This window comes from Antechinus flavipes, chromosome 4 (genome assembly GCF_016432865.1).
Source record: "Antechinus flavipes isolate AdamAnt ecotype Samford, QLD, Australia chromosome 4, AdamAnt_v2, whole genome shotgun sequence".
Lineage (NCBI taxonomy): Eukaryota > Metazoa > Chordata > Mammalia > Dasyuromorphia > Dasyuridae > Antechinus > Antechinus flavipes.
Genome location: NC_067401.1, coordinates 208,813,179 through 208,825,400, shown reverse-complemented (window position 1 = coordinate 208,825,400; position 12,222 = coordinate 208,813,179). Strand labels below are relative to the sequence as shown.

The 12,222-nt window shown below is 32.3% G+C and overlaps 2 protein-coding genes across 4 annotated transcripts in view; one reads left to right on the top strand and one right to left on the bottom strand.

Moving 5' to 3' along the window:
• The window catches only part of SUPT3H (SPT3 homolog, SAGA and STAGA complex component), a 589,460-nt gene that overhangs the window by 19,948 nt on the left and 557,290 nt on the right, over nucleotides 1–12,222 (top strand). For both annotated transcript variants that reach the window (XM_051997074.1, XM_051997073.1), the window contains exon 2: nucleotides 3,397–3,500. In XM_051997074.1, coding sequence (XP_051853034.1) covers nucleotides 3,397–3,500 — 104 coding nt within the window. The remainder of the gene's footprint in view (nucleotides 1–3,396; nucleotides 3,501–12,222) is intronic.
• The window catches only part of RUNX2 (RUNX family transcription factor 2), a 456,664-nt gene that overhangs the window by 416,807 nt on the left and 27,635 nt on the right, over nucleotides 1–12,222 (bottom strand). The gene's annotated exons all lie outside the window — the stretch shown is intronic.

Sequence of the window (12,222 nt, the reverse complement as noted above, 5' to 3'; positions counted from 1 at the left end):
CCTTGCTCATATTTTACTGAAAAAGTTTGTGGCCATTTGCCGATGGCAATCTTTTCTCTTCTTCATATCACTTAGATGCCCTCTGCCATTATCTCTTTGTTTACCCTTGTTTCACATGAAGAACCAATCGAACTTCTTACCAAGACAAACCATTCTGTCTGCAAAAGCAAGATCCTTTTCTATCCTGTCTTTTTCTAAAGATTACTCCCTCTGTTGTCCCCATTTCAATTATCTTCCAACTGTATACTGTCTTCTTACTTTATCTCTTCTGTCCTTTGTGGCTCAATACTTAACTAAAACAAATACCTCTACTACTTTCATTCTCTTCTTAGCTTCCTTCAGTCCAACTTCAGACTTCATCATTCCCCTGAAACTACTCTCACCAAAATTACTAATGATCTCCTAGTAGCCATTCCAATGTCCTTTTCTCAGCCCTCATTCTTCTTGATAGTCACCCTTTTTTTGTTGATACTCTCTCCTCTTTAGATGCTTAGGACACCATTTTCTCTTGGATCATGAGATCTCTTTTTTCTCAGTTTCCTTTTCCAGGCTGTGCTCAGTAATGCTGGGTGTCCTACAGGACTTTGTCCCGGGCCCTTTCTACTTCTCTTTCTATATGATCTTTGTGATCTTTTCAGTTCCCTTGGATTCCATCCTAGGAATTCTAAAATCTACTGTATATTCTTAACCTTCTGCTCTTTCAGATTTGTATTTGATATGTAGTAGACATCTTGAACTCAGTATGTTCCAAACTGAAATTATTATCTTTCTCCCTAAAACTTCCTCCCTGTTCCAGACTTCCGTATTACTTTCAAGGGCACCTCCAATTCTCCAGGCTTGAAACCTAGCTGTCACTCTTGACTTTTCACTGTCTCACTTCCTTTCTTCATTTTCAATCTGTTGCCAAAGCCTGTTAATTTGAAACGTCTCTCAAATATTACCCATTCTCATTGATACTGCTACCATTCTGAAAAAGGCTCTCATCCCCTCATATTTTGATTATTACAATAAGCTATTGCTTCCACAAGTCTCTCCTCACTAAAATCTCTTCTTATTCTGCCACCAAAATGATTTTGCTAGAGAACAAGTCTGTTCATGAAATTCCCATATTCAGTAAATTAAGCTTCTGCTTGGCATTTAGAACTCTTCATAAAGCTTGCTTTCTCCCCTTTCTAATCTTCCCTTCCCCCACACCATTCTTCTTAAACTTTAAAAACAAACACATTTAGTGACTTTATAAGCTACCATGGCTTTAATAATATTAATGATAAAATAATCTCTATGTAGATGCCTTAAATTTTTAGATGCAACTTTACTCTCTATTCTAAGCTCCAGTTGCTTATTTCCAATATTCCAAACTAGATGTCTCTTAAGCATTTAAATTCAAAAATTAAAAAAAAAACCCTCATTTTTCTTTCAACCCTTTCCTTCCAACTTTTGAACTGAACTAATTCAGTATAGCACACTTGGATCTTTCCATTCCTTAGACATCTCATTCTTATCCACACATATCTAATTCATTTCTAAACCATGCTATTTCTACAGCTACAAAATCTCTTGCATCCTTTTCCTTTTCTCTTCTCATATGCTTACTATCCCATCACCTCTTGCCTGGACTACTACAATAACTTCTTGATTAATGTCTTAATTAAAATCTTTGCTCTCTCCAGCTCATCTGCCACATGGCTATCAAATTATTTTCCTAAAGTAGAGATTTAACCTCTTTGCTTTCTTACTCAATAAACTGTGTTTCCCTATTGCTTCTAGGATCAAATATAAGCTTCCTGTTTAACTTTCAAAGTCCCTTTACAACCTGGCCCCAGCTTGTCTTTTCAACCTTACAACTTCCTTTCCTGCACTTTATATGCTGACCAGACTGGCTCTTTTTTTGTGTGTCTGTGGGAGGTGTTTTCCCACACATGATGTACTATCTCCCAACTCCACATTCCCATGTTGTTGGTCTGGCTATTTCCTATGCTCAGAATATACTTACCAGGATGCTACTTATTAGAATCACTAGTTTCTTTAAAAACTCTATATTAAAAACTCTAACCCCAATAATTACTCGTATTGTTTTTGGTAGGGTTGGAGGGGGATATTTGTTCTTATCAGACCACAGATACTGTGTGACTCAGCAAATCTTTTAATTTCTCTGTGCTTCATTTTCCTCATCTGTTAAATGGAGATAATAGTATATACCTCTTCTTGATTGGGTTGCTGTAAGAATAAAATAAGATATTTGTAAAGTGCTTTGTAAGCCCTTAAGCATTACAGAAATGATATTCTTACTGTGATGTTTTTCAGTGCAAAGACGGTTATGAAAATAAAAAAAAAATTCATGGATCTTAGATTAAGAACTCCTTGCCTTAAGGCTTTAATATTCTAACAGCATGGCTGAAGTAGGGAAAGAGGAAAACAACTCAGTGTCCTGAAGAACTTGAATCTTGAGGGAAGCTGGGGATTCTAAGAGGCAAAGATAAGGATGGATAATTCTTCAAGCATTAGAGCAGGTAGTAAGTAGATCAGTATGGATGAACAAGAGAGAAGCCAGAATCAGATTTTGAAGAGCTTTAAATGACAACAAAGTTTTATATTTGATCCTGTGGAAAATAGGGATCCAGTGGAGTCAGAATAAGAGGGAGGATGGACAGTGACATGGTCATTTCTGGGTATTATGAAAAGCTTTTTTGTCAGCTGAATGAAGAATGGATTAGACAGCAGTGGTTCTCAAAGTATAGTCTAGAGAATCCTGGGGATCTCTGAAACCCTTTTAAAAGGTCTACAAATTCAAAAATAGTTTTTATTTCCAATATGGTAAATGTCTATAATTATAATCCAGATAAACAAAAATGCTTTGGAGAGATCCTCAATAATTTTTAATAAGATAAAGATACTAAAAACAAAAGTTTGAAAGTGTGAAAGATTTGATGTAGAGAGGCTAATTAAAAGGTTTTTGAAATATTGCAAATGGGAAGTGATGGATCTTTAGAGGGTTATGCCTGTGTGAGTAAAGAAAGTATAAAGAAGAGATACTTTAAAGGTAGAACAACAAGATTTGGCATATAAACTCTTTTTACCAGTACAGTTAGCAAGAGATTATTCTGCAGCTTAGTTTTGCAGAGTTGCATTCCTTACCTAAATGAATTTTTTATCAAATCCTTAAGGGATATTTGCTTTTTTGAATGAATGATGTAGTTACTATAATAATTTATTGTGTAAAATAGTATGTGTTGGCTTTCTTGTGTTGGTGAGGAAAAGAGGGGATTTTTATAGATTATACTAAGGATATTTAAGACAATTCATTTTTGATTAAGTATTTTATAATTGCTGCCATTCCTCATATACTTTTATTTAAAATTAAAACACTTTTGATAGCTTTTTTTTTTTTTTATATAGATGAATAATACTGCAGCTAGCCCGATGTCAACTGTTGCTACTTCAAGTAGTGGAAGAGCCACAGGGAAATCTACAAGTTTTACTCTTGAGCTGCAGAGTATGATGTAAGTATTGTATTCACATAGACTTGAAACTATTTAAAAAGTGTTCTTGAGAAGGACATGGATCTAACAAAAAGAAAATATTGAAAAGTAAGTTTGGAGATGATTAAGAAAGAAAACCATGTTAAATAGTTTTTATTATTACATATAAAATAAATGCCTAGTAGGATAAAACTTCCTATAATGTCTTTTATGTAAATGTAATGAACACTTGGTTCTACTTTGAAAAAGTTAATATAACTGATTAATGTTGATAAATTATGACTTATAAGTGGTTTCAACATTTAAAAGACTGCTTTCATTTTTTAACAGATATGTATGTTTTAGATTCTGCATTTATGAGAAAGTTCAAATATTTTGAATTAGTTGAAATTTGAAATCATTTAAGCTTATGATTATAAAAAATAAAAAAAAATTGTTTTTATTTTTTAATGTCATTTGAATCTTAAAGAGCTTGATTAATCAAAAATTTTTAATTGGATAATACTCCTAAGTATTATATCTTAGAATTTTGGTTAAAAAGCCTTTAATCTACCTTTGAGAAACTACATAATTATGAAGGTTCATATTTTGTTTGATTATTATTGCATTGCTATCTGTTTTGGCCAAAGCAAGTAATTCCTGATTTGGTGGCAAAGCTTATGCCCCCCAAAATGTTTGTCTGCTGATGTATCTTAGTTTTTAAGATCTTTGCAAAGAGGACAAACGAGTTCTTTTCTTGTAGATAATTTTTTCATAATTTGTCAGTCACTTCAAAGGAGGCATTTCTTCCTGAAAATGAAATGGTTTCCCCTTGAAGGCTAGATGTTATAAATTGAATTAATAGTTTACTTGTAGAGTTCATGTAGGGATGATTATTAATTAAATATAAATTGAATTTGGAATTATTCAGAATTTTTAGTTGACTGGATGTAGACATGGTATTATAATGATATATATTATATATTGTTGTGTGTCATATATATGTGGTCATGTTTGGGTAGTCTTGTTACTTAATGAGGCATCTGGGAAGTACAGTGGATAGAATACTGGGTGTGGAGTCAGAAAGGCCTGAATATACATCTAGGTGCACATATTTTACTAGCTGTATTATCCTAGACAAATGTTTTTTAGTTTCCTCAACTTTTAAAACTTTTAGTATGGTTCCCAGGTATCATGTAAGTGTTTATTTCCTTTCCATCTCCTATCTTTCCCTCCCTACTCCCCCTTAATGAACAAGTTTTTACTTGGAGTTTTGGAAAGATTTTGCAGTTATAGCTTAATTGCATTCTAACATTGCTATTATAATGTTATTACAATTCTGATTCATAGTACTAATATGTAAAACTTTTAGGTCATTCATTTAATTCAGGATCCATTTAAGGCTCATGAAATTTTTTTTTAAGATAGACTTTTTAGAGAATAGCAGCAGATAAATTTTTTAACAGCAGAATTCAGAGCTTAATTGTGTTTTTTACCTAGAAAAACAAAACAACAGGTTTATTTTACCTTATTTCTTTTTATTGATGAGCAGCATTTGGGGCAACTTTCAGTTACTGGAAGAATTTAGTATTAGGACAGGGTATTGAACCAGTTGGGTTAGATTAACCTTGTTTTATATTATAAGATAATATGATGTAAAAGTAAATTCTGCTTTGTGGGGAAAATGATAAAAATGAGCTGCTAACAGGCACAGATATTGTCATGAAGGAGATGTCTTTACTTTTCATACTTCATACTTTTCAACTTTAAAGGTACATACAAAAGAAGTAATTTGAGTTATGTCAGATTCAAGTTGCATCTCTGATAATTTGTGTGACCTTAGGCAAATTGCTTAACCTTTCACTGACACAAGCAACATGTTCCTCACTAAAAACTTGTGGATAAAGTCATATGCTTGGTAAAAACAAAACAATACCCATCTCTCTTTTAATTGTATTTAATTACATTTGAAAAATGTGAAAGAATTTGGTGAAGTTTAGGGGTAACTTAAAAGAGAATGTATAGGCTCTCTATCTGCAACACTTATTATTTAGTTACTTGACAACCAGCAAATTGTAAAAATTAAATGGATTGGCACTCCAGAAAATTTTAATTCTTAGTTTTTTAATAACTGGAAACATTAAAAAAAAACACTACTCTATAAATCAGAATCATTCTAAAATGATTTAGTTCTGCTTTTTTTTTTTTTTTTTTGGTATTAGTAGATATTGTAGATTATGCAGCATCAAATTTTTTTAACATCTTCACAAAGTTGTTGAGTAGAAAGAGTGGAAATTTTCCTTCTTTGGTAGTTACATCTGAAAAAGCTTTAAGAAAGAATATCTATGGGCACTGTATTGCTGCCTGACACATACTTGTGTATCTTCTTATAAGTTTTCTCATTCCGTGCCTCTTTAATGCTCCTCTAATGTACAGAAATTCTGAGGTCTTAAAGCAACTAATTATTTTAGGGAATGAGAAGTCCTTTGAAATTAAGTAATAAATTTGAATGTTAGATTGCTAGAGGATTGAGATGGAATCCTCATGCTGTTTATTCTAATTGCCCTATTTTTGTAGTGCTTGTGGATAGAGATCATTAGAATAAATGAAATATTTAGAAAATAAGAGTGAAGATGGAAATATAGTAGCTGGATTAAAACGTGTTTGCTTCAGATAATGTGTTTTTAAGGTATTAGATATTTGTAGATAGGCTTAGGCAGGATTTTGGTACATCAGAGTATACCTAGAAGATGTAGGTGGGAACTAATTGCAATGGGAGGATAAGTTGAATGACCCTGGAATGTTTGGCTTGAAGAAGAAAAAATTTGGAAGGATAGGAGTGGGATATGATAGCTGTCTTTAGGTATTTGAAGGACTGTCATGTAGAAGAGGGTTATGATTTACAATGGAAATTGAAAAGGAAATTTTCAACAAAAAGACAATCTTTCTAATAAAAACTGTTCAGAAGTGGATTCGGAAGGTAATAGATTTCCTATCCCTGGACACTGGAAGGCTATATAAATAAGTGCTGGAGGTTCACTTGTATAAGACTTTATGGCCTCTGAAAGCCTTCTCAATGCTGATAATCTCTATGATTCTGAGATTCTGTGTATTATTTCCTTTTAATGTCCCATGATTTTAGAAATTTATTATTGCTGTGGAACTAAAGGAGATTTCAAAGGTCATCTAATCTAACTAAACACTCTTTATACGTGAAAGCCTAGAGGTCCAGAAAGCTGAAGTGCTTGCCTGAGATCACACAGAAAGTAAGTGGCAGAGCTTGGCTTCCACCCTAAGTCTTATTTTACCAAATCAAATACTCTTTCCATTGTCCTCGGGGAAAATTTCAGGGAAATCTTTAAAAGTTTTATGCAAAAACAAAGGAAGTTTCCATTGGTAATTTTGGTTTTGTAGAGTATTCAGATGTCTGGTTCTTGGTTTTTATATAGAGAATTTATTGCTTGTGCTAAAATGGCAATTTAAGAACAATTTTTTCTTTCCTAAATTCTACATATATGTATTTTCAAATCTCTTCATAATCAAAAAACCTAGATAAATTTCTGAGCACAACTGTTTTGAGTGTAGTGACTACTACTTAGAGTTTCTATATACATTAAAAAGCATATAATCGAAAATTAACTTTTAAAATGAATATCTTAATTGGATAAAGATAGAGGAATTAAAGTTTTATCAACATGTTGATAAAAACAATTTTGCGGGGGAGAAGTTGGAGGAAATTATATTTTGAAATAACAGACCTGTCAAGGCTAACTGATAATCAGAAAATCACAGGTTTTTTTCTCTTAATTATTTTAAGATAAGAATTTAGAAGACTGAGTGCAATTCATATTTAGCTGAACCCTGTTATATGATTATTTAGTAAAGGAAAATACAAACTTTTAAAATAATTTGCCTGTGATTCTTTTTGTTTTGCTGTTAATTGATTCTGTAATGATCCCCCTATAGGTTGGAAGAGTTTACCTCTTTAAAATTATGTTATAAAATACCCTTTAGTAAAGTCATGGACCTGAGAAACTTTAGATAAAGAATAGCAGTAGGGAAAGGAGAGAAGAGGAGAAGGTGGCAACAGATCTTTAAATATAGAAGATCAACTAGAAAAGAGAGTGAATATAGCTAAGTAAATCCAGTCAATTCAGGTCTCTTAGCTATGAAATGAATCCCTCAGCAAAGTTTGAACTTGTTTAATTAAGTGTTCTCCAGGGGAATCTTCATCAGGATAGCCTATTGAGGTTTAGTGGTTTGATGACAGTTGTCAGCCTGGTGTTAACAACCTTTAGAAAAAGACATATAGTACTTCAGTTATTTTAATGTAATTTAATGGGGAAAAGTTCATGTATGTGTTATGTGTTAAGTACAGTACATCTTTTAAGTTATAGTATACTGATATTCCTGTAGAAATGTTATGCCTTGTCAAATTGTAAGAATTTATTATAGGAAATGTAGAATATATTGTTGAAAAAAGTCTTTCAGTGTCTCTTTTAATTACAGTGAAGATAGGGCATATAATTAAAACATTTTGAGAGAATAATATTTCTTCCTTTGAGTCTATGTGTGTGTAAGATACACTTGTACATAATATAGATGACTGACATCTTATTTTTCAAGTTTCACAAAAATTCACTATTTTATAGTAGCACATCATTATATTATAAACCTATTTCAGAAATACAGTTTCCATTGATATTGTCATTTGTTGTTATAATGGCACCCTTTTAAAATACTTCTAGTTTTTGAAACAATTATACATTGAGAAAATGTTACTGGTTGAAAATATTTCACTGTACTTCATATCTAGTTCTCTAGCTGTGTACACATTGTCATATACTTCAGAAACTAGGGAGATTGAAACTTCATCTCTTACAGTTTTCCACTAAAGAATATAAGGTGAGGGACAGCTAGGTGGTGCAGTGGATAGAGCACTAGTCCTGAAGTCAGGAGGACCTGAGTTTAACTCTGATTTCAGACACTTAACATTTCCTAGCTGTGTGATCCTGGGCAAGTCACTTAACCCCAATTGCCTCAGAAAAAAACAAAAAATAAAAAACAGCAACAACAACAAAAGAATATTAGGTGATTTGTATTATTTATAAAGTAATAGTTTTTTTGTTTAAAAGGTACGAACTTGTGAAATATCATTTAGTAATTATCACTAATAATAACAATAGTGGTGCTTTTAGTTAGAACTTTAAGGTTTTGGAAGTGTCAGACACATATTATCTCACCTGACCCTCACAACAGTTCTGTCAAGGTAATCTCCTTATGATTCTGATTTTATAGATCAGAAATCTGAGGTTAATACTGGTTAAATGCCTTGACCAGGGTCACATATTTCTAAAGCATTTGAGACTAAATTCAATTTTAGTAGGCTTAGAGGCCATCCCTCTTCTGCTTTGACAAGCTATTTTTAAAAATACTGATATAAATAAAATAATAAATATTGAGAATTCATTATTCAGCAGACAAATGAAGTTTCTGCTATGTGTAAAAACTGTTAGGTGATGAGAGAGATAGAAAGATAAATAAGATAAATTATCTGCTCTAGATGAGTAGATAGAAGATATGTATATAATTAGTTGTAACATAAAACATAGATTGTTTATGAGGTTTAAACATCAAACTTTGAAGAAGAAAATCTTCCTTTTTCACTCAGCTCAAATACTTCCTCTTTCATGTGCTGTAATCTAAAGATAGGTTTTGGAGTCAGAAGACCCATATTTTAGTTCTAAATATGCCACTTACTTGCTAAGTGACTTTGGGAAAATACTTTCATTTCTCTGTGCTTTAATTTCTACATCTGTAAATTGAGGAGATTGAGTAGATGATTTCTATGGTTCTTCTTAATTGTAACATTTTTTGATTTTATGATGTTTTTTAAAGTAGTGAAATGAAAACTGTGTTTGTAGAACAGTGGACCATCCATTTGGCTAAAGTGAGAAGTATGTGTACAAGAATAGTATTAAGAAAATCTGAAAAGGCAGACTGGTGATAGATTGTGGAGGATTTTTAGGGCCTGAGTAAGAATTCTGAACTTTATTTTGTTAGCCTTAGGGATAGGGACCTATTGAAATATTTTTAAGATGGAGTGAATCAATTCTATGCAACATTATGGAAGATGATTGAAGTAGGAATTTACTGGATGAGTTGTGGCTCCTTAAAAGGCCAATATTCAGATGAAAGATATTAAAGAACTTTTTGTGGGATGATGGAAGTGAGAATAGAGAATAATGAAGAAGTAGAATCAGCAGGACAGTATCAAATGGGAGAATGGTATTGTTAATAACAATGGAAGTTGGGGGGATGATTAGGAGGGTATGTGCATGTGTGCAGGCGCATGCTTGAGTGTAAAATAAGATGAGTACTTTTATGACACATTGAATTTGAAGTACTAAAGGGCTAGCCAGAGTAGAAAATCTCCCACTGCATCCAAGGCCATCTCCAATCATCCTGATCTATATCTGGTCATTGGACCCAGAGAACTCTGGAGGGGAAAGTGAGGAAGGGGACCTTGCCTAGCCCCCCTCCCTAAAATTCAGTTCACTTGAATGGCATCATCTCCCTGATGTAATGGTCCTCTTTGAGAATGAAGGACAAACCACAACAATCTGTGTATTCTGACTTTTTTTCCTTCTTAGGAGTCAGGATTTTGTAGTTACTTTGTGGGGTTATTCTGATAGCTTGTAGCCAAGTGAATGAATAAAGTTGTTTTTGGGAGAAAGAATATAAAAAGAAGAGAGAGGACATTCATGGGGAATGTCTAGATTATTGTATTATAGGTGGGGAAAAACAAAAAGGTCTCAGTCTAGCATAATGTAGTTAGTAATACAAGGGGTCAAGTGTGATAGAGATATCTAGGAAGATGACAAAAGGCATTCATTTTTGGAACTGTCTCATTTGTCACTGAGTTTTATAAAGTGATTTATAATTTTAGAGTAGAAGTTTGCTATATCCTGGTTTTAAAAGAAGCAAATAAATGAAAGCTTGAATTTCATATGATAAAGTAGAGCATGATTATAATGTGAGACATTGCATGTTCATGACAGGATTTCTTTATTTTAATCTGTAGGTTTAAGTATTGAATTCCTTAGATATTTTAATACCTGATAGAGGTGAAAGACTAATAAAAAGAGTCAATATTTTGTGGTCACAATTTTTTAGACATCAGATTGGCAACATTATTTCTTCCCCCTCCCCCATTTTTAATGAGTCATTCTGAAAAAATGCCTATTTGCTCATGGATTTTTGTTATTAGAATGCCTTCCAAAGCATAATTTTAAAAAGCAAATTACATTTTGATAGAAACAAGAGGAGAGAGTACAGTGGAGATTTGAGGAAAAACACGAGAATAACAATAACATGTACTTTTTGGCATAGGATTATAGTGGAGACAAGGCCCTCTATAGGTTTTCTCAGTTTTTTCCATTTGTAAAATGAAGGGGATGGACTAGATGATCCCTGTGATTCTTTCTAACCCAAACATATATGATTCCAGAGATCAATGAAATATTAGGATAAAATACTTTTGGATTTGTGATCTCATCAATGTAGGTATTCCTTCCAATAAACTCTGTACCCTGCCCATCCTGTGTAGTTTCTTGTCTTCTTTTAAGTTCATTCCAGAAGATCCATATAAGTTGGGAGGTTTTCTTGAATTATCTTGATTTTGTCTAAATACCAGTAGAACATAGAGCTTGACAATGGATTATTCCTTAATGCTGTCCATGACTTATCCATTGATCCCACTGTGTTAAAGGACTACTTTTCTTTTTTTTTTTTTTCATTTTCTAGTCATGTATTTTTCTTCACTTTTCTTTCATAAGTCTAATTTGAAATGTCTTGCAGTCTGCTTTTATCTACCATTGCCCCTTCATTGACTTTTAGGTCATCTTAAACTCTAGTTTCTTCAGAAATTGTAGTATTCTCTGATACACAGCTAAAACAGTATCACTGAAAGAATATTAGTATTAAAAGACGAGCCCTTTGTTTCAAAATAGTGCAATTTATAATTGATAAAATAACAATAGTGCAATTTATAATTGATAAAATAACAATGCAGTTTCCTTAAGATAATTCAGCCTACTTTGGGACAAAATAGAGGACAAAATAAATAGTAGCTCATGTGACACTTGAAATTTTATTGATGTTCTTTGTTTTCACTTTGTATTTAGGTTTCAATACAGTATCCCTCATCCAAATGAGAATTGAACATGTCCTTTAACAAAGAAAAAAGTTGAGCAGAAACTTACTTAGGAGATTGTCCATGTTTATATAGTTAGTCAAGATTTGAGGTGTGATTTGAATCCAGTTCTTTTTCTTCTAAGTTTTTTATGCTTTGTCACTTCTTTTCATTCTTTTTTTGTTATTGTCCCCACAATGTTAAACATAATAAAATATTTTTGGTACTTATATTTATTTTAGAGGGGAAAATGTTACTTATAACTAAAATGTTCTCATAAAATTATTCACATTGTTTAAGACACAACAGTTTTAAGAAACAGTTTGAGAAACATTGAACTCTAAGATCATAAAGTTCTATAAGTCTAGAATTTTTTCTTTACATTTTCTATTTTTTCAACATGATCTCTAGTGGTAAAGTTCTATAAATCTAGGATTTTTTTCTCCAATAATAATAATAATAACTGACATTTACATAAGACTTTAAAGTTTGCAAAATGCTTTACAAAAAGATCTCATTTGATACTCACAGCAGCTATGTAAGGTGAATACTGCGAGTATTATTTCTTAT